Here is a 24,840-nt window from a genome sequence, read left to right as displayed (position 1 = left end):
CCAAGTCAGAGGTAAGAACCAGGTAAACGTGAACAGCTCTCGGAAACCTTTGCAGGCTTATCTGAGCCAGCTCCAGCCTAGGACTGAGCGTGTGGAGCCCTGGGCTGCTGATACTCCTCCTGAAGTGAGCATTATGCTTTCTGATTTCCCTAGACAGCACTCACAGATGCACTGATTACAGAGGAGAGGCACAAGATATTTACTGCAGGAACAGGGGGCAGCCTACGAATTATGTTCTTCTCCGGCTGTATCCTCCTCTGTTGCCATGATACAAACATTCGTGGTATTTTTTGAAGTGCTCAGCTTCCCAGGAGAACCGTCACGTGTTCACAGCAACGTAATACTTTTATTGTTACAAAAGATTTCTTCAGCAAACTGCTGTCTGACATCTCTATGTATTAAACGTGGAAGGAGCAAACAACCCCATCTAACGTTACAAGGCTTTTAGGGTCTCAGCTGGTGATTCAGGTAAGTACAGCCATATTCTTTCTTACCCCATTCATTCACTTCCTTGACTTTTTTTCCAACCAAAGCACAGACAAGTGTCAGCCCAGACGCAGCAGCTCCCAGCCCCACTGCTCGTAGTGCCAGCTCCTGCAAAACGAGCTGACTATTGCGGTACCCATACAGGGACCTTTCACATTTACTAAATTCCAGATGCTCCTCCTGGTGAAGTTTTGCTACCTGGCTTTTAACGGTCTCAAGAGTGAAGAGTTTAAGAGCACGCTTGCCATACGGTCATTAAATGCTTAGTGTTAATAAAATAAACATCTTCTCCTCCTCTGTTATCTGATGATGACAGAGGAGATGCTCACACTCACGCAGTCCTTAAAAAAAAAAGTCTCAACAGACCTGCTGTGCTTCTTCAGTGATGACTTTCAGGCATTAGATGTACTTGTGCTGGAAACAATGACGCAGTGCAGCATGTTGTTGCCAGAGCAAGTTACACATTGGATTTGGGAGCAGAATTCAGTGGGATTTCCCTAAGTTCTATCCTCATGCAGAGGTACTCCCCAATTGCAGCCATCAGTGCCGTGCACACGATGTGCACCAGCCACCACGTCAGAGTCGAGGGAAAGTGCGAGTTATAAATCCAGCAGCCCAGCAGATGGAAGAAGTGAACTGTGACTGTGAAATCCAAGCACTGCTTTCCTCGCCGGATAAAGTACAGCAAGCCCAGAGCACTGCAAAGTAAAGACAGATGAATAAGCAAACTGCACTATGCCTACGGAAAAGGGGTTACAGCAAGAGCTAACAAGTTATTGGTGCTGCTAATTCAGTTGTTTCAAAGCTTCTCAGTCGTTTTAGGGATAGGTTGTTTCTCACCTTACAGATGCTGCCGCAAGATTTAAGTGGCTTACAGCATTTTAATTACGTGATGGCAGGGAAATGAGCTTTCAGCTTAAAAAGCCTGACTGCCCTCTGTATGATCTCCCCCAGTAATCTCTGCCCAGCGGCAGGTGCAAGGTACAATACTGTTTATAGATCAGTTTGCTGAGACTCGTTAATTCTAACTTTAATCTCTCACTGAGACGGTGAAGTCAAATGTCTTATCCAGTATCTAGAAAGTCACCTTTGGAGTCAGCAGTTCCCACCTGCACTCCTCTCCAGACAAGAGCAGGGAATAACCTGATCTCAGCAGACATGCTCACCAGGCACTGGGCTTCCATGAGATGTTTTGGGAGAGGCAGTAAACTATGCTGAATTCTCTTTAAGTTCAACGTTATGAAAGAACAAGCTCAAGACACCAGAACCGTTAGAAGTGCTGTGTGTGCTCCAGCCAGTTGCTGACTTACCAGGTGAGTGCATTGAGGACAAAAGCCATCATGGAGAGCCTCCCAGGCGGAGTCGAGAAGCCTAGAATCTACATAGCATTATTAGTAAGAAATCACAGCACAAATGACAGCCCACAGCCCGGCCACACCAACTCCCTGCGTTGGTTACAGTCAGTACAAGGAGCCCCAGCCGTTACAGCAGTCCTTCTGGCGGGTCTGTGTCTCTGCCCGGGACCCCTGCACAGAAAGAGCTGCTGGATCCACACTGACAGACCGCAAGGTGAAGGGGACGTGCCCAGGGCGGGCTCACAGAACCGTGCGAGCTGGAAGGGCCCTCTACAAGCTATTCAGTCCGACTGCCCTGCAAAGAGCGGGGAGCGGAGGGGCTGCCTTCAAACAGGGCTCTTCCCATACAGCCAGCTGCCAGCCGGGACACCGGCACAGAGCACGGGCCGGCCTGCCTCAGGGCTGCCGCGCGGCGGGAAGCGCAGACGGACACACGGACACACGGACACACGGACACGGCCTGGAGCCCCGCAGGGCCCACCGCCCGCACCCGTACCTCATCGCTGAAGATCTGATGGAGGGAAGGCCCGGTGCTGCCGAAGGCGCCGAGGAGAGCGAGCCAGAGCCCGAGCGAGCTGTAGTAGGCGGCCTGCAGCAGCACCATCTGCGCCACGATCAGCGCCGGGTCCCACACGTAGCTGCGGAACTGCGCCGCCATCGCCCGCCCGCCCGCCCGGCGCGACGGAAGCGGCCTCGATGGGCGGCGGCGGCGCGACACGGCGCCCCCTCGCGGGCCGGAGGACCCCGCGCTGTGCGGTGCCCGCGCTGCGAGCCCCTCCGGTCCTCAACGCCTTCCGGCTCCAGGCTGAGCTCCGCCGGCGCGGGCAGCGCGGCCCAGCGGTGCCCGCAGCCCTGCGTGAGGTGGAGAAGAGCCCACGGCCCTGTGGGTGTGGAACATTTCTGGCTCTGGGAACTCGGACGCGAATCTCCGCTCTTCTCTCGTGACGTTTTGTTCCGTTTCCCAGTACGGAAGTTCCGCGCGCTGCCTTGCTGCGAGGTTCTCCTCCCTCGTGCTGCGGGTGTCACCGTGCTGATGTGTGCTGGGCTCGGCTCCCTCCCTGTTCCCAGACCTGATGCTCCCGACAGGATTGCGCAAAGCTGTGGGCTGTGCCCGCCGAGCTTTGGCTTCGGGCCTGTGGAGAAGCGGGCTGTGCCATGGCTTACCAGCTCCATGAGTGCAGAAGTGAGCATGGGAAAATCCCAGACCTCTTGCTGAGCATGAATTGTGAGATCGGCACTTCCTCTGTTAACTCTTAGTAGAAATTGGTTTCCTTTCCTGAAATCTGCCGTGCTTGCCTCTCTGAGACGTGCAAGCCATCACTTTCTGCTAATTTCCACTTCCTTATTTCTTTTTGAAGCTCTGTAGGACTAAATTTCCTCGGCCAGCAAAAATGAGAGTTGTTTAGTCATCGCTAACCAAAACCCCAAGCTCATGTCACAGAGCTCCTGGCAGGGCTGATGATATAATTTCTGGGTATCTTTCCACACCACAGTCATCAGCAACAGAATTTCTGCTTTACGCAGTCTTCCCTACAATCACAAGGTAGTAGATGATGTTTCAGGAGGTACTGACCTGAATTCCCTCCAAAATTCGAGTCTCCTCCCTGCTTGGTCGCTGCCCCATAGCTGAAAGTAGCCGTGATGTCAGACATGGGTACAGACTGCCTCTGGGACAGGGAACGTAACAGAGGCAGTGAAGCGCCGTGGCACAAAGGTTTGTGCTCAGTCCTGGGGCTCAGCTGCACCCCAGCTGCACCATCTCATGAACGTGAAGGCATTTCCTGGCTGGCTTGGCAATAGCACGCTGCATGGCTGTGTTTGTCTGACTGCACTCCCTGTGCCCAGCTCGTCCTCCTGGCCAGAGGACCGTGTCCTCCTCCTGAAGCAGAGGACATTCTCTCCAAGGGGAGCTTTGCCTCACATCCCTCTCAGTGGGGAGGGTTAAAATGGACCTGAAAGGGAATTGTTTGAGGGAAAACAAGTGCATTTTCTATTTCCCTTTTCTTCTTCATGGTTGAAATGGAAGTTGGAGGCAGCTGCTGAGGGAAGATGTGTTAGAAGAGAAAAGGATGTTGAAACACAGAGATCACTGCTGTACATGTTTCTTGCCTGGCTTCTGATTAAATGTCCTTTTCTAAAGAGCAGACAGCTTTGTGTGTGACACCTGCATGTCACCCACAGGTGAAAGAAGAAATGGCAACATGCCCAGGACACAGCACGCGCCTACAGAAAGTGCCCAGATCACATGTAACTTCTTTATCAGCAGTATGGAACAAGAATATCTTATTTATCCGGTGATTCTTTCCACGAGGAATGGGTGTATAGGGTATGGCATTCTTCCTACTCAGGAATCATTTCCTAGAACAGGAAGCTATTTGTTTAGGCCATACGTCTTTTACCAACTGAAGTACAAAGGGCATCTGAACTGATCTCCGCTCACCTGTCCTTTCCCAGGCAGGTAGGAGTGTTTAAAAACTCTCCCTAATTTTTCTCAGTGCGAGAGAATCCAGTGCTAAGCCCATTTTAAAATCCACCTGTAGGAAGTGTGCTGAGCTTGGCTAAAAAATCTCTTTTGTGAGGAAATGCAGTAGAATTTGTGATCTAGCATTATCGAAGAAGGCTCAGCATCTGGCCTTCTCAGGATCAGACATATCTTTACTTGTATAAATCTATGATTTCCCTCACCCTCCAAATGAATTATAGCTGGACACTGCGTGCTACATCCCGTGTGTTTGTATCACATGCTGGGACTCGGCAGGTGTTTTTATTTTCAGGGTAGAGCTGGGGATGGAAAAGTGGGTTAGGAACAATCGTGGCCAGCCTATGTTATTTCTCTGCCAACTGTAATTTTGATTGTAAAAGGGAACTGATACACCTTGACTGTGAACATTCGCTGCCCAGAAATGTGAGGCTCAGTGTGTGTTTTTTCTTTCTTCTCCTTCTGCTTCCCTCACTTTCAGTGAGGTTTCAAGAAAGTGCATCTCAGCTGTGTGTTTTTCTGTCTGGGTCCATTTGTCCTGTCACTCTCCCTGAATGTCTCATACCCACAATTTTTCCGTGTTGTTCAGAGAGGAGAATGTCATTGTTTTCAGAGGAGACATTTGAAGGGCGAAATGAAGCCGAGTGTGATATGTCATGGTTTTAAAGAACCACATTATGATTTCAGTGGCTGCATTTCCTCTCTGATGATTGCTTTTGAGACACTGCGGCAGAAACTTTGTGTGCGTGTGGTAGAAGGGTGCATCGATAAGACACACTGTGAAAATGTCATTGGTAGAGTTATGTAAATTTGTATCAAGGCTGGAAAGTCCATTCTAATTGAGTTTAATTTTCCCTTCTGTTTCCAGAAGCCCAAGATTCCTGTCGCTTTGTTTGCAGGATTATGCACCCAGGTGTGGCTGCGATGGACACTGCCCAGCCCATTCTGTTGAAGCAGAGATCAACGTGATCAGAATTTCCTTTGGAGGGAAAATGATGTTTCGTGCCACACAGAGAGATTTTGTAGCAGTGTCAAGATATGTAATAACCAGGAAGAGTAGGGTCTGTGGTGCTTGTATCTAGAGGAAATTAACAGAAAAGTCAGCAGCGTTTGTAGCCACAACACAGAGAACTGGTTTTGAAAGCACCTTTGTGGTTACTGCCTTACCTGGAAAGAGGGGTTAGCAGGGCCGTGGCCACATGCACACAAGTGTAGGAGTCACACAGAGGTTTAGGGAGAGTTGCACTGCTTCTGTCCGCACTGTGCTGCTGAGGCTGTCTCCTGTCTAGCAGATGTTGTCATGCATATCAACCCATGCAGCATGCTCCTGTTCCCCTCCACCTCCTGCTACCTGGCTGTGCAGGCGCCCAGAACTGGAGGCTGACTGCAGCCAGGCCCCCTGCCTGCTCTTCCATGAGCTCCCATGTGTGACGAAGAAGGGCAGCAATCCAGCTCGTGGCAAGCAGCCCTTCCTCATAGCCTTGGTGGCACCGGGGGCTGAGGAGAACAAGAGGTTTAGTGAGAAATTGCTGGGCACAGAGGGGCTGGTACTCAAGAAAACTCCACCATCACCTCCAGCCCGCTTCCTACCCTTACCTAGAGGAGTGCTCTCTTCAGATTTTATTTAATCAAGCTCAGAGCAGCACTCCTTGTCAGTTCATATGATGCCAACTGCTGATGAAGCGATGAGGAGAGTCTCCTGCCAGCAAAGCCCCAGCTGCAGGCACAGTGCTAACACAAACTGATGAGACCTCTTGGCCTCCGCTTGCACCCTTTGTACCTATTTCTCCCCAGAGAAATAGGCAAGTTGGAAAGGCTGCTTCACCTGTGAGACTGCTTTGTTTGTGGGCTTGTTAGCATGTAAATGTGGGACGGGGGGCAGCTACATGGTCTCATGGGTTAGCTTGGTAGTGTTGGAGTGAGCTGAGAACCAAATCTAGCAGTTTGCATCCACAACAGGCTGATGGGATGATGGCACACATTGCTCTGTCAGCTGGGTGTTGATTCCCCAGTCAGAATGTATGTTATTCTCAGTAAGGTAAAGCTCAAATGCAGTGCAATGCGATTGAGTGAGCGAGGCACGGGGACAAGGGGCATCCCGTGTGGTTGTTCAGGTGAACCCCGGGCTGTGCAAGGGCAGAAGTGGATGCTGCCAACAGACACAAGCAAACTCAGCGTGGAGCAAAGTAATAAATGGCAAAGAAGGAAAAAGAAAACACACACACAAACCATCTGAGATAGTTAAACCGTGCTGGAGATGGGTGTTGTTTTTTATTGACCGCGTGGTTGTTTTTTTTTTTTGACGCTTCCCTCTTGCACAGAAAAGAGACGGAGCGGTTTCATTTTCCACCTCCAAGCAGAACTGCGTGACGCAGCGCACCGCTTCACAACCGCGGCGACGACGCAGCGGGAGGCGGACAGAAAACCCCTCCGCTACCTGCGAGCACAACACTCTCGCTTTTGGAATGCTGCGAAAACCAAACCGGCGCATTCGCTTTCCCTCTTTCCGTTTCTCCCACCTCTCCTAGCCCCCCTCCCCTCCCCTCCCCTCCCCTCCCCTCCCCTCCTCTCCTCCCTCTCCTCTTTTCTCTTTTCTCCGCACACACCCCCGTCCTCTTCCCTCCTTCTCTCCCCATCAGCCGCTGTCTGTTCCAGCCGGGATGGGACACGCAGCACACGACGCTTCGCTTCCCCCCCTCCTCTTTCGCCGCGGTCTGCGGGCATTCCCGGCGGGGCGGGGCGGGGCGATGCGGTGTTGTTCGCTCCGCCTCCTCGGGCAGCACCGCGGTTATAAACGGCGCTGCGGAGGGGAGCGGGCAGATCCGCCGCCGTCTGCGTTGACAGTAGGGTTCCGTTCCGAGTCAGCGCCCCGCACCGCCGCGCCATGCCGCTGCTCCGCGCCGCCTTCCTGCCCTTCTTGCTCGGCCTCCTGCTGGCCGCTGCCGCCGCCGAGTCGGTGAGTGCCGCTTACCCCGCAGCCCCGTGGCTGTGTGCCGCTCCTCCTCCTCCCTACTTGCCACTTCTGCCTTCTCCTATCGGCTCCGGCGGAGTGAGCGCGGGGTGTGCGGGTGCGTCGTAGAAACGAACCGCTCTCCGTTCCGGCTTTGATCTCCAACTGCTGCTTATGGACTTATTGGCCTTCAATCCCTCTTTTATTGCCGCTTTATGATAGCTTTGGTGAGCAGTGCGTTGCCGCATCTGGGTGCGTGTTCCTGTCGTACTGGGACGTGCCTGTGTTGCTTCCTGCTGTCCTCGTGGCTCTTGTACCAACCTTGCTTTTCTAAGGGAATGGATGAATAATTTAAGACTCCTTTAAGCATAACGTAAGAAAGTAAAATAAAGAAGTTATAATGCTTTAAGCTGGTACATGTGGTCTTCCTGTGAAGCAGAGGTCTTGGGGGTCTGCCTTCCCTGTTTGTATTTGTGCCTCTCTTCCCGATAGCACAGGATCTCTGTGTCCATTTGAAGGAGTTGCTGGTGTTAATATAATTATTGCAGGAGATGTAAGGATCTCAAAACTAGGTTTGATTATCCACGTCGCTCTGCTCTGTGAGGATCTGGGTGTGCAGATAAGCACTGGGCACTGTTTTCCAGTAATGGCAGGCTAGGGGGCTGCTGGTTGTGAAGAGGGAACATCACAGGACGTCAGCAGCGATTGTCAGCTGCTCTCTGCTAAGGCCAACCAACTCCAATCCACTTTGCTCTAATCTGGTGCTTTTATCCCTGCTATTAAGCACGTGAATTGTGCCTTCAAGAGCTGGCCCAAACCAGTAGGGCAAACTTCTGGGGCAGACAGCATCTGGAAGCTGCATTGACCATGTTTGGTATGAAATGCAACTTGATGTCTCTGGAGAATGGAGTGGACTGTGAGCATCGAATTTCTGCAAAGACAACAAATTTTGAGCAGATGGATTCTGTAGGTCCTTTTGCAGAGCCATATGGAATGTTTGTCAGTGTCGTCTTGGCTGCGTCAGGCAGGCTGTGCGCTCCAGCAGTAATACTGACCTACTCCAGAGTCCTGTGCAAACAAACAAGTTTAGGTTTCAGGCTGCCAGGGAGGAGACAGGATGACAAAGTTTGTGAGAGCGCTGCTGCTGCTCCTCCTCTTCGTTTTTATGGCCTTGCCAAAACGTGCAGGGCTGCACAGCGTGCGGCAGGGTGAAGGCAGGTAGCTGTTTCTTCACAAGACAGGGATTGTATTTCTTGTGCTTACGTAAGAGTATGGCTTCTGAGAGTGATTTGGTGCCTGAACGTTTCCCTGAGCCTGTGCAAACAGAAATGCTTTGGCTCCTTTCCCCTCGCACGGGTTGTTGGCATGGATGGGATTTGTCGGTGTGAAGCAATCCTGGATGTGTAAAAGGGTGGGGACTGTGAGCAAAGTGCCTGAGTGTGACGTTGGTGCCGGGGTGGTGGGTGGCTGCCTTACTGCAGCTTGGTGTGAGGACATCACCTTGTTCCCTGTTGAGGGTGGGGGCTTTCCAGCTGGATCTGTGCTCCTCAGCCCTCCCTGAGCAAGTGCTCCAGGGAATAAAGGCTGTAGGGAGGGCTGTGCTGGGTGTCCGAGGGGCTTTGGGGAGAAGGGTGGGAAGCCAGCAGTGCAGCTAGTGTATGGGATGAGTGGAGCTAAGGAGGAGCAGGGCAGCATTGCATACTCTGCCTGAGCTTCTGGCATCTAGCTGGCCCCTGGCAGCATGGGGAGAGACATGAGTATTCCCAGCAGTAGTGTCTTTGCTGCAGGCTTGAGCTGCTCCTGTTGTTAATGCTACTGAAGAAGACTGCTTCTGCTGTGAGCTCAGCAGTGCGAATGGTCTGCAAGCTGCAGCCATCCTGCTTTGCTGCCTCAAAGAAAGCAGAAAGTTTCCACGCAGTGCTGCATTGTGTTCGTGCATCCCCAGCAGTGCAGCCGAGCAGAAATCCATCCCGAAAGCTGCTGGCTGAGGAGGGTGCAGGGAGAGGGGGAGGCCTCGTGCTGGCTGTGGGCTCCATTTCTGGTTCAAGGCAATCATGCTTGGAGGACTTCTGATTGGCAAAGCCGGTGTCTTGTTGATGATAGCCATGTTTGGAAAGTAGTACAGCATTATTAATGTTAAAACCGGTTTGGCTTGTCCTGCTGCCATTGATCCCCCAGGCCTGTTCTTTCTGCTCTTTGCCCAGTTTCTCATCTGTCCCTCCCAATCAAATCAAGACACAGCTATCTGTGTGTTTTACTTTATTTTACTTAATGACTTGGCAAGCCTGTGGGGCAGCTGAACATCTACAACAAATCCTGGCTTTTGCCTTGGCCTACCTAAAATGCAGTGGTAGGGTTGGAATTGGGAGGCGATGCCCCTTGCTCCTGAAGGGAAGGAGCCTATGGCTTTTGGTGGCCAAGCCTAGAGCTGATTGTCATGATGAATGCTGGGAAGGTGTGGAAGATGGTATGCTCTCCAGTGCCTTGTACCTTGTTGGGAATGGCTGGTGGGATGAAGACTGGGGGCTGAACTTTGAGGCTTGTTGGCTCTCAGAAGTTAAGGCAGCTGGACAATGTGACTGCTTGTTTTCCTGCCCCTCCTGCTGCTGTCTCCCAAGACCTTGGCATTTCAAGGTCCTGCTGAGGTCTGTATCCAGTCCAACAGTTGTGGAAATGTTTTTTCCTATGCATCTTCACCTCTTCCCTGTTTTCTGAGGCTTTGCTGTTGCTTTCTATGCCTGAATGTTTGGGGTCAGGAGACTATTCCCTGTTCTCACCCTGCCCTGGTGTGCTTGGAGTGGCCCATCACTTTCCTGATGCGCTTGTCCCACTTCCATGAGGCTGGAGGCTGCTCAGAGTGCAGACTTCAGCAGAATTCTTCCCTTCTGAGTCCCACTGCTGGGAAATGCTCTGGAAGTGTGCTGGCTGGCTGATGGCTCAGGACTCCCCAGCTATTACTTTGGCTAGATAAAAATGGAGCATCCATCCTTTGAAGCACTTCTTTGCTCTCAAGTTAAGGTTTATCCTCTCCAGATTGCTCTTAAATCCTTGCATCTGGATTCTCGCCACAGCTCAGTACAGCTTGTTCCTCAATGCCCTATGATGACAGAGGGGTCCTGCTGCTTCTGTAGCCTCAGATGTGGAGCTAATGCAGCTGAAGCACTAAAACTGGACAGATCCAGCACGTCTGACCTCTGGGCTGCTGTTGTGGAGTGTGTGTGGCTGTTTGTTGAGACGGTGTGGAATGCAAACACTTCAGATTAAGGATTCAAATGATCTGCACTAGAATGAGGCTGTTGTGATGAGACTGGGCTTGGTGGCTCTGAATAGACACAGCAGCCTGGAAGGAGTTGGTGTGTAATGAGCTACTGCACGGAGGGGCTGTGAAGGATCCCATGGTGATGATCTGTTAGGGCTGCATTTCTGGATTAGTTTGGATTTCTATTTTTGTTTTTTTTCTAATCGTACACTCAGATGTCCGGTAAGTGCTGGTACCTTGGTCCAGCTCTGCTGTGTGCCGTCAGCCCCGCAGCAGCAGCGTGTGACTCAGGGTTTCTGGCACTCAGCTCCCTGAGACTGCTGTCACTGTGTGAGTAACGGCTCTGCCCTGGTCCCAGTGCAGTGACTCAGACTTGCTTGGCACTGGGGCACAGTGCTGGGTCCCTTATGGGGGAAGGAGAGGGGTAAATACAGAGCTGGTGCTGCTGAGCAGCCAGGCTGTGCTGTCTGACTGCTGCCTCCTGTCTCATCTGTCTCAGTTTGTTGCTCTCTGCCACATTACTGCTGCCACAAGCTGAGTTAGTGTTGGCGAAGGCTTCTGAGAAATCAGTGTTGTCTCAAGCAGCCACTAACTTGCTCTGGCAGCTCCTTGGATGCTGCCTTTTCAGACAGGTACAGCTGGATGGGGAGAGGAGGGCGGTGATATCTGAAGTGACCGAAAGTGTTTGTAGCAAGGCAGAGGAGTGGGAAGTCGTAAAGAGGAGGCTGAGTACTGAATTCCGAATCTAGAGAAAATGTCAGCGTAGGAGGGGGAGGCACATAAGACATAGCTACATTACTCTTGATTTCCAAAGGCTGTCTGACTTCAGAAATACCCTTATTGTAAAAGCCTTGTTTTTGCTAGAAATACGTGCTCGTGTCGGTTGTATCCGTGAGTCTTTCGAGGCTGAGATTCTGCTTACAAAACACTGAATGGTTCTTGTTAGACAAATCATTGGGATAACTGAAAAATCAAAGCTGTTAATTAAAATGTCAGCGAGACACTCCTTGGGGTGGGAAGGAGACAGCTAGGCACGTAGTGTGTTACCCAAGCAGCCTGTGTCATGTAGCAAAACCCAGGTTTCTTGCTTAAACAAATTGTGTTCTGTTGGTCAAACAAATTCAGTCTTGGGAAGGATTTCTGCCTTCTGATGTTGCCCAGTTTTGGCTGCTGAGAGGAAGACGTTTCCTTCGCAGTGTAAGCAGAACTGTGCTGCCTGTCTGCTGTAAAACCCCAAAGACAAAGTGCTGTGGCCCTGCCCTGTTTACCTTGCTGGGAGGCTGACCCTGCCTCCTGCCCTTTGGCTGCAGTTACAGTCAAACTGTAGCAATAAAAAGAGCTGTTGGTGTGCATTAATGACTGCACTGGGAAAGTGCCTGCCTTGGACATGCAGCAAAACAAGCTGAATTGCACAGTGGTTGGGGATCTTGATGTGTCCCGGGTCTGGTTTTGCTCTTGAGGGCAATGGGGAGGTGGGATGCTGAGCTGGGAGCAGCAGGGCTCCTGTGGGTGGGGAGATGGATCCTGGCCAGTGTGGTGCAAGGAGAGTTGCAGAACTGCTTCTGGGGGCTGTATTCCTCCTCCAACAGCTGAGAACTTTCTACTGACCTCCTACCTCAAATGGAAATATGTGGAGCTAGTACTGATGTCAGGAGCTTGGGCTCTGAAGACTCTGTTCCCAGTGAGATAAATATTTATTACAAGTCCACAGTGCAGAGCAGACTCTGGAGCCAGGCTCTTGCAGGAGGCTGTTTATGTGCGGGCTGTTCTTGGCCCTAATTCCAGATTTCCTGAGGCTGAGTATGAGGAGCTGGTACCGTGCGTTGGTTACTAAATGACTTGTTAGTCTGGTTGGGTGCAGGCTTCACAGAGCTGAGGAAGGAAGGAGCAAAGCAATAACTTTGTCACAGTCAGGAGCAGAGGGACCATGAGTGTGCAGAGAAGTGGTGAGGGAGCTGGGAAGCTACTGGCAGCCCTCCTCTGCTGGCAGAGGGCAGGAAACAGGGCCCAGAGAAGGGAGCGCTGCTGGGAGCAGGTGGGGCTGTGTAGTGCTGTAGGATGAGCTGCATGGTCTACAGCAGCACTGCTGGCTGCATGCTGGCCCCAAGCCAGGGCCACCTCTGTGCAGCCAGTGATGGCTCCAGTTAAAGAAGCAAAACAACACAGCAAAAAAATCTCCGTGCATCGAAACTCCAATCCTTACCATAGTCGCTAAGAAGAGAAAATCCCTGCTGTTGATGTTTTGTGTTCATACAAATGCTTGCACATAGGCATAGCCTGATAGCAGAGTGGTCCCACTCTTTCATCCTGAGTGCTTTCAGACTGATAACTTCCTCTGCTGCGTGCTGTTTGGCTGGCAGCTTTACCTACAGCACAACCAAAAATAGCCCAACCTGGGCTCAGCTGAGATCTTTGGGCTCCTACTTCTGATTAGATTAAAGTGGGTGGTAGGGGGAAGGAATTTGTAGGGCACAGCGCTGGGAATCTTGGCTGCACAAACAAGCTGATAGCCGCCTGGGAAAGGCTCTGTGCTCCTGAGCCTTTGAAGTCTGTGTCTGCCCAGCTTAGTCTGCTGGCATGAGGGAGTGTGGAGAGCCTGAGAATGCACGTCACACGATTCTTGCTGAGTGGAAATTCTGCTTGCACGTGTGTTGGGAAATAGTGGGTGTTGTATTCTAGGGAAGGGCAGTGAGGGCAGGCCTCTCCCTGGGAGAGGGGGAAACGTGATACACGAAGTATCCCAAGTTTGAGAAGCAGTCCTAGATGGAGAAACTGGTGTGCTGGAGCCTTTACATCCCTTTTGATTCTTCTACCCCCCCTGGGCGGGGATCCCAGAGGAGCTTCATGTGTTAGAATAGGTGACACAGAGTGAGTTGAGAGTCCTAAAACTGAATCCCCTTTTTAGCCTTGGGTAGATTTCTCCTGAACTGAGACATCAGCACTGAAGTATACAAACTACTTACAATTAGATTTGCCACAGCATAGAAACCCCATTGAACTGGATTTGAATTCCTGTCCCTGACCTGGAGAACCTCTTGGGCTCAGCACGGCCCCATTGCAGTTGTTTTCCTCCCCAAGTCACATGAGCACCCGCTTTCCCCTGTTGAGTTTTCCTCTGAACCTTATCTTTATTTGCTTCAGGGCAAGTGATTGACACGCAGCCATCTGCAGCCCTGCTGAGCTCTGTAGACTCTGGCTGGAGGGGAGCAGCTGCCTCCTGCCCACCCTGCTGTCCTGGCTCTGTGGACCCTGGAGCTGGGCACTGAGTCTTTCCTGCAATTATTTTGCCACTGAACCGTTCCCAGCATGTGCCTGGCTGGTGAAGGGCACCATCTTTATGGCTTTGCTCTTGGCTGATAATCAGGCAAGAGCAGTTAAACAGGAATTCATTCCTTTGTAATCTCCGTCCTCCTGTTTGGTGCTGCATTATGGTCTGAGGAGAGAGCAGCTGTGTGTGAGCAGACCAAGGCAGCCGACATTTGACTTGGTATGTGCAGGAAAGCCTACTTAGCAAGCTCCCCACCCCTGCAGAGACCAGGATGGCTCAACCCCATTGCAGGGAAAGGATCACTCCATAGAGCAGGTCACACTGCAGAAGCCAGGATTAGGGAGTCATTGGCACAGGGATTACGGCTTGGCTGCTGCGTGAGCCCTGGGAGAGCTGCTTGCTGCAACATGGCTTAAAGAATCATAGGGGATGTGCAGGCAGGGGGACGTGGGCCAGGCTGTGTGTGAGTGCTGGGCACGTGCTGCTCTTCTGGCCATGTGTAGCACGAGGTCTGCTGGGCTTGGGTCGCCAGTTACCTACCTGCTTGGACAGAGGCTGGGGAGGCTCCTCCTAATGACATTAAACAAGTGATGATTTGTCAGCCTACGTGTTCCTCTTGCTCTGCCTTGGTGAGCAAGGTGCTGCTCTTTGCCTGTACTACTAAGCAGAATCCTTTCCCTGCAATGGGGTTGAGCCCTCCTGGTCTCTGCAGGGGTGGGGAGCTTGCTAAGTAGGCTTTCCTGTGCATACCAAGTCAAATGTTGGCTGCCTTGGTCTGCTCTTGCCTTAGCCATCTGGCAAAAGCTCCCTCTGACTTCCATTTTAAGTTAAAATGGGAAGATAGCTGTCCTTGCCTGTTTCCTGTGTGCTGAGGAGGACAGCTCTGGGTGCACTCAGTCCTTCCCAGTGCTGTGGGGTTCCTCAGATCTCCTGCGAGCTTCCAAACCTTTCTGGGCTTGCTTCTGTGCTGTCTGTGGGCAGTTGCCTGCCTTGCCCAGTAGCTCTGCTTTCTTCAGGTGAGTTGGGTGTGTTGTGGGGTTGTCAGGTGGCATTTGCTCATGGCAGCATGGGTCTGGGAAAGATGTTTTGTCACACAGTTCCAGCTATCCCCTGCTTGACTCTGAAAAATGCCCAAAAAGGTTCTCAGGAGAGCCCTGCCAACATTAGCATGTCATGCTCTGTGTCTATTAAATGCCTTATGGGAAAAGGATGGGGAAAAGCGCTGCCTAGAGACTGCTGGTAGAGTGCGCCTGTACCCTATGTTGATTTTCTGTGTCTGTCTCCCCTCAACACAGGAATTTCCCATAGATCTGCTTGACTAGAGACCCAGTCCTGGCTCCAGCACATACCTATGTGCACCTGGGGCTCACATCACGGATTTATGAGGTAGTCTGAGGTGCTGTTTGCCATCCCTGGCCATTAAGATAAAACAAAGTGATTCATATTGTTGGCCTCTTCTGCCCAGAAAAAAAACAACACGAGAACCTTAGGTTTATCTGTCCCTGAAGGCTGTAAAGAGTTAACAGGTCTGTACCTCAGCACTCACTCGGTTTGCAACCTCTCAGGCTGGCATGGCTCCACATGCTTTTGTCTAGGAAAGCTGACTTTCACCTTGCTCCTGTTTACTCCTGGATGTGTGTACACAGTGCTGGGAAGGGAGACGCACAGACCTCCAGGCTGTCGTTGTGGAGTTGTAAAGGAGATAAGGAGCTCCCTGTGCTCCAGGTGCCTGAGTCTCTGCAGGTCTGCTCCCTGTACAGCTTGCTGGTGACGGCTCTTCCAAGAAGCTTTTAGTTGAACCCTTGGTATGTTTGATCAGAGACAGTGAGCAGCATAAAAGCTGTTCAGTGTCTGAAAGCCTTGTTCCAGTCCCAGAATGCTTGATTTTGTAAAAGTTGTGGTGAGGATATGTGGGCTGGGTTTGGTATTTCCCAGAACTAGCCAGCAGCTGGGGAACCTGCCCATGGGGCAGAGATCTGCTTGCTGCCTCAGCAGAGGGATGCTGCTGCTTTAGGGATTGGTGGTGTGCTGGGACTATGAGCAGAGGTCCATCAGAGCCTCAGCCTTGCCTGCATGCCAGCTGTGCTCCCACTGGAGCAGGGCACACAGTGCCCATCCCTGACTGGCTGTGCAGCCTGACCTGGGCTTGTGAGTCCTCTGTGTTGTGAATGGTGTCCACGGTTCAAGTGCCTGATGTCTAGCAGGGCATAAACTTTTATTTTTGCCACTGGCAGGCAGGAAAAGCTGCTCCATCCCTAGCACATTGGCTAATCCCCTCAGTGCTTACTGGGGATCAGAGCTGCTTAGTGTGAGGAAGAAATCCTGGAAGCAGCCTCCTGCAGTAGCAGTGGTTTTCTGCTCAGACCTCTCCTGGAAGGAAGCATGTCAATAGCAGGGTTTGGCTTTGACTGCTGGGGCAATGTGGGCTAGCCCAGCAAGCAGTGTGCTGCTGCCAGTGGGTCTCCAGCCTGAGACAGCAGGACTCTGAATGTCCTGTGCCGTTCTCCAGCTGGCAGTTGCAGAGGGTGTTCAGCTGAATGTGGCCTGGGATGGATTGGCACGGGCAGCCTGCTGCTGCCCTGCGTGTTCTGTGGCCTGGCAGCTCAGGGGATGCTGTGGTTGTAGGGAGGCTGAATCTTCCCTCTTAGAAAGGAATGGCACTTTTTGAGCAGCTCTACAGGGAACCCTGTGGCGCTTGAGAAGCCCCGAGCCTTTGCTTTTAAGTCTGTGAAAGCACTGTGTGCCCTCTCACAGGTGTGTATGCAAGGAATGTGCCTGCTGCACATGCTGTACCCACTGTAACTCTTCTTGGGCTGCCAGGACCCATCTCAGGAGCCTGCTTCTTGGGAGAGTGTGTCCCAGTGCCTGGAGGGCACACACAGAGCAGGGCACACACCGAGGTGCCCGGCAGCCCTCCAGCTTCCTGTGCTTTGGGGTGAAGCTGTACGAATGAGGCTTGCTGCCTGCAAGAAAAGCTTTCTGTGGGCTTTGAAGAGCTCTTCTGGCTTCCAGGAACTTCCCTGCCCTTAATCAAGAGGATGATGAAGAGTGAGTTTGGGGAACGCTCCCCTATAATCTTATTTATGTTTCTGAGTCAGTAATTTCCTTGTTATGTCCTTTGGCTTGTAAACACTGTCTCTCCTGACTTAAATAGGGCTTTCTGATAGACGAACATAGTGCATTCCACAGTATGTACTAATCACCATGGCTGAGTGCCATGGCTTTGCCTATGTCTGGGCTGATCTGATAAGGCCAGCCTGCTGTCCAGCTGCTCAGTGGCCTGCATGTGGCTTTCCTTGAGCCACCCTGGCCAGGAGAGGCTGTTGACCACTGTGATTCACAGTGGTGTGAGCTGGCGTGGGGTGCGGTTCAGCCTGGCTGTCTGACCTGGCAGCCCACTTGAGCAGACCTACAGCAAACATGGCTCTACTGTCCTAGCTCAGGTGGACTGGAGTTCATCCTCCCTGCACCTCGATGGGATGGCCGTGAGCTGTAATGGGAGTGTGGCTGTGTGCTGGCAGCAGTTTGGGTTTTGGCTGGGTTTCATGCATCTTGAGATGAATTTGCCTTGGAGCAAGTGATCAACAATGTTGGGAACACCTGGTTCGAGGGGGAAGGAGGATTTCTTCCCAGCAGCCCTTCCTCCCCAGGCCCCTTCCCCTTGCCCTGTGCCAGCTGAGGCAGAGAGGAGCAGGGCTCTGGGAGAGCTGGGCTCAGTGCTTCCTGCCCTGTGGCCGTTCAGTTGGTTGTCCTCCAGCAGAGCTGCAGAGGAAACCAAAGATACCACAATAAGCTAATGAAAAGCACATCTAGTAGCCACTGCTCCTCATGCAGAATGAGAAGCATCCTGCTCTTACCACAGGGCCTTGTTTGTGGCAAAACAAATATGCTAATGGCAGGGAAATCTGGGCTGGGGCTGTGGGTAGAGGAAGTTGACACATGTGATGGATTGTGATGGATTGTTAGCATTTGCTTCTAAAATCAATAGTGGGTGCAACTTGTCAGTTGGTTTGTCATTCGGTGTCACTGCTGGGCTGGAGGATGTGTCACACCTGGCTGGGCTGGCAGGGGGGCTGCTCCAAGTCCTGGAGCTGCACAGCCTGTCCTAGCAAAGCAGTGAGCAGCAGAGCTGGGGGGGTGAGGCCAGGATCCAACTGACCACGGTCTCTACTTAGGCTCATGAACTGTACTTTCCCAAAGCCCTCAAGTGTGAAGAACTGTGGGATGAAGGCATAGTTGTGGCTATTGAAAAATGTTCTCCTGGGATAAAAACCTCCAGGACTTAAACCAGAGAGATGCTGAAGAAGTGCATGCCCAGCATTTCTGTGGGGGCAGCAGAAAAAAAAAAAACAATGTGACAGCCTAGCCCTTAGCTATGGGACCTGTCTGCCTGCATCGTACTCCTTGCCTTCGGGGAAGGGGTTAAGTTCCCACCATGCCAATGACTTCATGGCTATGGAATTGGAGGCAGCTGAGCTGGAATCTGTGGGCTGGTGTTGGGCAATGAAACTGCATCTGCAGGACCCTCACCTGGCCCCAGGCTCCTGGGAGAGGAGCGATGCTTTGGGGAAGTTGCATAACCTTGGCAGGGGCAGGAGGTTTGGGCTTGTGGCTCCTTCAAGACCCAAGTGCAAATCAGTTCTAGTGTCTAAATTGCTGCTGTGGCCAAACAGCTGATTGTCTGAGCAGCTCTTCTGGCCTGGCTGCTCTGCAAGCTGGGCAGGCTGCCCTTCTGCACTGCTGTTTTGCTAATGTGTGTCTGCAGCTACAGCCGTTAGACCCTCGGATCCTGGGCTTCATTTCATAGACTTGTTTACACACGTTTCAATAGGTGAGGCAAGGAAAGCTCTTCCTTTGGGCGGGTCATTATTGATAGCGAATGCTCTTGAACATCACACTGAATTGCAGTGCAATTCAGCAGAACTGGCAGACCAGTTTTAACCTTTGGGTAATAAAGTAGGTTTGTTCTCAGTGCAGGAAGCAATGAATTGTCTCAGTGTGAAGCTTTGGTGCTGGGGGGGGGAACAACAACAAAATAACCACCCTGACTTATAGGTGCCAGGCTTTTTCTTTGGGAACAGGAAGTTCTTCCAAATCCCCCTTTACGACAAACTGAAGGCATTGTTTTTTTGCTACAAACTCCTGACCAAGATCCTGTTGTGTTGTTTCCATCCCATGGTTGTTCAGTGAACCTCCTGAATCTGCAGCCCTCAGGAAATTCCCCTCTATGACTTCTCACTTCTGTTCTGAGAAATTCTAGGGGAATTCAGCTGCTTCCAGTGAAGATAATGTCTTCTGGAGAGGAAGTTCAGCATTTAATGTTCTTGTGATGGAAGCGATGCACTCAGCACAGGTCCTGAACTGCTGATCTCTTGTGAAACCCTTTCCAGCAGTTGTCTGAAACTTAACTCTTATCCCCCCCTGTCCCCAGGTGAGAGAAACAGAAACCATGGATGCCCAATGGCTTAACTACGCTGGCTCTGGAGACCTGCCAGATGATGAAGACATTGCTGAATTCACACCTCACTTAACTTCTGATGAGTTTGATATTGATGTATCTGGCTCTGGAGGTGAGTGGGGAAGTAAGTAACCCTGTGCCAGCAGCTGCAGAACCGAGTGAGGGTACAAACCAGGGCTTTAGAACGAGCTGTTGTGTGCCAGGTGAAGATGAGAGAGCCCTGTGGGTTGGAGGAAAGCAGTGAAAGTGGTTGAATCACTTGGGGAGGACAGATGGAATCCAACCGAATGTTGGAGGCTGAGGCTCTTTCCTTAGAACTGTGAAGAACTTGTGAGAGACTTAACAAATAAACAGAATTGTAAACTTGAGGCAGTGTTAAAGGGCTTAAAGCTTACCTTGTTTAGCCTCAGCTGAGACAGTAAAGGACTAACTGGTGTGCAAGTGAACTCTGTGACATGCAAAGCTCCCTGCCCAAACCAGTTTCAGCAGCTCCTTGTCCCCTTTATGTGAGCATTTCTTCTCTGAATGGAAAAAAAACAAGTCCTGAAATCGGTACCTGACATGTTTGGGCAGATCTGGTGACTAGAGGTTTAGCAAGCTATCCTCTAGGGGTGGGTGGTGAGAGCTTTGCCCTCCCTTGGCATTAGTTTGGCAAGCTGTGGCAGACCTGCTCTGTAGAGCAACTCCAGATATTCTGCAGTGGGGTCCCATGGGTACAGCTGAAGATCCCTGGTGTGCATGAGGTGTTGCTCTTGGGGTTGCATCTTTTGATCTTGTGCAATCAAAACTATGAAGTGATGGATGCTCCAGCAGGTAAGAGGGAACTGTGTTCAGGAGAGAACTGGAGTCCTAGTTACACTGCAGTTGCTGGAAGCGTTGGAATTATGGAGAAACAGTTTGTAATGTGAGGAAAACTTAGTGTGCTCTTCTTCCCTTCCTGCAGACTACTCGGATTCTGATGATGCCATGTACCTGACCACTGTGGATACTCCTGTGGTAGGTGTTACCTTTGCATTTTTTAAGCCACTCTGGTCTGTCTCTGAAGCTTTCTGAATACCCTTCCCCCTGCAAGATGAGGCATGGAGACAAATCTACCTGCGTGAGCCAGAACAGCACACTTATAAAGCACTGAGCAAACTTTCCTTGTCTTGCACACCCTCCTGCTTTCAGCTGCAGGTAGGCTGGGTGCTGCTTACTGACGGGTGTGGTCTGTCTGTTCTCTGCAGATATCTGACAACTATATCCCTGGAGATAGGGAGAGAAAGATAGAAGGCGAGAAGAAAAACACGATGCTGGACAATGAAATCATTCCAGACAAAGCTTCACCTGTTGAAGAGAACCTGTCCAACAAGATCTCCATGGCAAGCACAGCCAACAGCAGCATCTTTGAAAGAACAGAAGTTCTTACAGGTAATAATTCACATTGTTCTTAAACTCTGGCAACAAATTATTCGTATTGTAAATCAAAATGGCTTGCATTGTTCTCTGGGGAGCAGTTCCCTTCTGACAAAGCAAGTGAGTTGCATTACCACTGTGACTACCTGTAACCAGCAACTTCTGCCTGCTAGTCCTCGAATGGCAGAGGAGCCTATTGCTTGCCTTGCTGGGTAAACAGCTTATTTTTGGGCTTGTCACCTGACTGTTGGCTTAAACAAGTGTCACAAGTCATGTGACAGCTGCCGTGCACCTGCCAGCCTCAGCCAGAGGCATATCTAGCCATGAATCAACAGTGTCATAAACTTGTAAAGCAAACACTGGCGTTGTCCTTCTAACCTCTGCCCAAGGCTTGCCTTTTCTGAGCCCTGCTGGGGATGTAGCAGCTCCTGTAAGGTGTCTGAGCACCTCGTCAGCTGTTACAAACCCTTGTTGCTCTGTCTGGAGCAAAACCAAGCAGCATGTGGGACAGATCTGTCTCAAGGCAAGCTTCATCCTGCGCTTAGCGTGATGGTCTGAGCACTGGTCTTGGCAGGTCACGTTGATACACAGCCATCCTTCTGCCTGGAAGACTGGACTGCCGGGCCACCCAACATCAGAGCTGGCTTAGTGCAGTGAGAAGGTGTCACAGCAAAAGATAAACTTGACTGGGGGAGAGGGGAGAATCTTAGTGGTGATGGTGGGGAGCTGTAGCAGTGTACTTTGTATGGAGTCTCCAAGGTGTGCTCACACAACCAATTGACACCTCATTCAAATGAAAGCTGTGCCACCTTCCTGGAGTTGACGCTGTCAGTAGTTGGGGCATGGCTCTTTCTTTGTCTCCAAGCATGGAGGTTGTCTTATCAGAAGTCCTTTTTAGCCCTTAACTGGAAGATTAGAATGGACTGTGATTGGCTTATGGTTGGAGGAAAATCAGTTTCTGGCTTTTTTTTCCAAGAACATCTTCTGTTGTAGAAAATGTCAGTACCTATGGGGATAGGTGTGTGGGCAAAGCTGACTCTGGAGGCAGTTCTGGGGACTGGTGCTGTTGACAGATCTTGAGATCTAGGAACTTGGAGTTGCCTCAGAGTTCGGACTGAATTCCATGTTTCCTCTCCCCCTGCAGCTCTCATTGCAGGAGGAGCAGTCGGCCTCCTGTTTGCCGTCTTCCTGATCCTCCTCTTAGTCTATCGCATGAAGAAAAAGGATGAAGGCAGCTACGACCTCGGGAAGAAACCCATCTACAAGAAAGCCCCTACAAATGAGTTCTACGCTTAAAGCTCAGCGGCGCCCTGTGCCCCTCGAGGGACAAATGGACTGTATGGAAACACTGTGCCCTCCAGTGAGACGCGCTGAACAAACGCTCTTTTTGGATTGAATTTCAGAGTGACTTTGAAGGGGGGGGACCAAACTTTCTACATAATCCATCCCGCTCAGCTAACAAGGGCCCAATGAAATACAAAGAGTCTTGGGGGGAGAAAAGCCTCAGTGTATTTTTTTTTTTTCCTAAAGCTAGTGTAAAAACAATAAAGATGCCAAACTTTCTGCTTCTTTTTATAGAGGGTATATAAACACCAAACAGACTGTATGGAAGCAAACACCATGTGTTTGCAGCCAGAGTGCTGTGCTCAGATTGGCTGCTTCTGTAGAAGATGGCTTTTTTTATAAACCTGGCTAACAGACATCTTGCAGCAGGCTGTCGATGTGAAGCGTTTCTGTGAGGAACTATTTATGAATCTCTTACACTACCGATCACGTTGCCTTGCTGGGGAGCAGAGGGTCCACGGGGATCCCAATCCCCCAGTGCCATAAATGGCTGATGGGAATGTCTTCCCCAGGAGGCTTCTGCCTTCCTGTCTGCCCCAGGCAGGGGTCATTAGTCTGTGCAATCAGGACAGCCCTTTCTCTTGGCTATGTGACACCCTTTCCTTGCCTTTGTGCTTTTTTTTTTTTTTTTTTTTTTTTTTTTTTTTTTTTTTAGGATTGCCTGTAGGATTTTTATAACAGAAATTTTTAAAGAGGAGAGCTTAACGTTTATATGAAGTTTTGTAGAAATTGTTTTGAAATAATAAAAAAAAAAATCTACTTTTTTAATTTCCTCAGATTTATTTTTTCAATCCCTTTGTGTTTTCTTTGGGCATATCTCTGGAGATGTTTATGATTCATATTCAGAACTGCAGCAGTTAGCTACAGCGTGGTCACTGGTTTCTTCTGCTTCTATAGCAGCTACTGTAGAGGGTAAAGATATTTATGGTTTTCCTGTAATGTAGGTTCTGATTTTTTTTTTATTATTTTTTTAAAATAGAATTATTTATAGTTTCTGGAATGGCTGCTCTTTGCATCTGGTGACTTTTATCCTTCTTATGTAAAACGCTAATATAATGAGTCTCTGTGGAAACTATTTAAGCTTTATTCTGTGAATTTTAATTATAAATTCAAAGCAATAACTTTTAGACTTAATCTGTATGCAAAATTGGATTCATTATATGATTGAAGTAGGGGAAAGATTTAGTATTTCTAGCCTGTAATATATTATAATCAGTCCTATAGAGCTCTATGTTATATTTTTACAGAGAAATATGCAACTAAGTGTGAAGGCTGGAGGTAACCCTTCAGCAGCCTCGCTGTCTGTGAGGTCTGTTTTGTACTGCTGTTTGGCCAGCATCTTGCCTGGAGTGCAGGTGGGCGTTGGGTCTGCCTGGGTGGCAGCTCCCAGCTGTGGCTCTTGCACTGCATACCCTGTATGTAGCTCCTACCTCTCAGACCCATTCCCAGTGCTCCAAGAGCAGAGGATGCAGTGCATGTCCTGTGCTTTGGGGTGGCGTTGCAGGATTGTAGCTGTTTGGTGCGGTTTGAAGCCCAACCTGGGTAGGCAGCATGAAGCTGATGTAATCTAAACAGCTCTTTGAGCCTCCTGAGCAGGACTTTGAGGCTTGTGGCCAGATGCTTAGAGGCAACAGCACAAAGAAATGAGGCTTTAGTTGGTGGCGGCCGCTCCTTGGTGCTGCCCTGGGGCAGCAGGCAGGGATGTGTTGATGTGAGTTTGGGAGGACTTTCCCAAGGGTCCTCCAGCACATGTGTTTTTGGAAGCTGCAGGCTCTGGGGTGCTCTAAAAACTATGCACAGTTGGATGTAGGGTAGGAAGGAGAGGGGGGACTCACTGCCTATGGACAGCACTGCCAGGAAGGCAGAAACAGTGTCTGCTTCTCTGGATATTTCAATTCTCTCGTGTAACTGCTCTTGGGGATTTTCCACTGTTACTGACTTCTATTTTTTTTTTCTCCACAAATAAACTGGTACTTTCTAAAATTGGCTTCTTGGACTGTTTCTGATCTGGGATTACTTTTGGGAACTGGATAACAGAGCCTGTGTGTGTAACTCCTTGGTTTACCAAAGGGAGGGGTGTGCTGGGAGCAGTGTGGCAGTGCCCTGCAGTGCCCTGCAGCTCAGAGGGGCTTTGTCACTGTCCCCATTCCTGCTGCCTGCAGGAGCAGCAGGGCTGGGCTTCTGGAGCAACCTAGTGCTGAGTTCTTCAGGCAAGCAGTGTGGATGCAGCATGGCCTCCAGGTGGGAGCATATGTCCTCTGTGCTGCTTCAACCCAGAGCAGCTCTTTGGTAAGCCCTGGAGGAGTCTGTGGCTTCTCCAGCCCCTCTGCCCTGGCACTTTGGTGCTCCTGAAGGATGGGGTTGGCTCTGCTTGCTGGGATGGGTGTTGAGTGTCCAAAGAAGTGCAGTGTTTAAATGGATTATTGTCCTTGAGAAAATCTAATTGCTCTCTCCCTGCTAAGAACTCCTGCTCTGGGCAGCTGGGAGCAGTGTGTGTGCTCCCTTAGGGCTGCAGATACACACTGGCTCTGTGCTGCTGCCTGCTCTGTGTCCAGGACTTCAGGTGTTACTGGGCTGGGCTGACCTCTGCTCCTGGGAGCTGCTGTTTGTCCAGACCTGGTGATGTATGCCTGCACCCTCTGTGTTCTCATGCCTCCAACAGCCGGGATGGGCTCTTGGCCTTGCACCTCAGGACAGCATTTGTTTGTCTCTTCCTTTCCCAGGGGCTTCATTTCAGTTGCAGGAATCCCTTGTGCTGTGTTTGTGCAGTGCTCTGGATGGGCTCTGCAGGTCACAGGGTGCAGCACCCACAGGCTCTGCTCCTTGCTGCCTACTACCCTTGAGTG

The 24,840-nt window shown here is 50.7% G+C and overlaps 2 protein-coding genes across 2 annotated transcripts; one reads left to right on the top strand and one right to left on the bottom strand.

Moving 5' to 3' along the window:
• Window positions 1-943: 943 nt before the first annotated feature.
• SYS1 (SYS1 golgi trafficking protein) lies at window positions 944-2,499 on the bottom strand (the record flags this gene model as incomplete). The annotated part of the gene is made up of 3 exons (XM_079543432.1): window positions 944-1,184; window positions 1,797-1,864; window positions 2,338-2,499. 3 exons carry the CDS (start codon window positions 2,497-2,499, stop codon window positions 944-946), a joined length of 471 nt encoding a protein of 156 aa, XP_079399558.1.
• Window positions 2,500-7,204: 4,705 nt separating this feature from the next.
• On the top strand, window positions 7,205-21,946 carry SDC4 (syndecan 4; the record flags this gene model as incomplete). The annotated part of the gene is made up of 5 exons (XM_079543574.1): window positions 7,205-7,276; window positions 19,229-19,367; window positions 20,199-20,251; window positions 20,482-20,665; window positions 21,795-21,946. The coding sequence occupies 5 exons, from the start codon at window positions 7,205-7,207 to the stop codon at window positions 21,944-21,946; spliced, it is 600 nt and encodes a 199-aa protein (XP_079399700.1).
• Window positions 21,947-24,840: the final 2,894 nt, after the last annotated feature.

This window comes from Tetrao urogallus (genome assembly GCF_951394365.1).
Source record: "Tetrao urogallus genome assembly, chromosome: 16".
Taxonomy (NCBI): domain Eukaryota; kingdom Metazoa; phylum Chordata; class Aves; order Galliformes; family Phasianidae; genus Tetrao; species Tetrao urogallus.
This window is presented reverse-complemented; position numbering and strand designations above follow the sequence as displayed.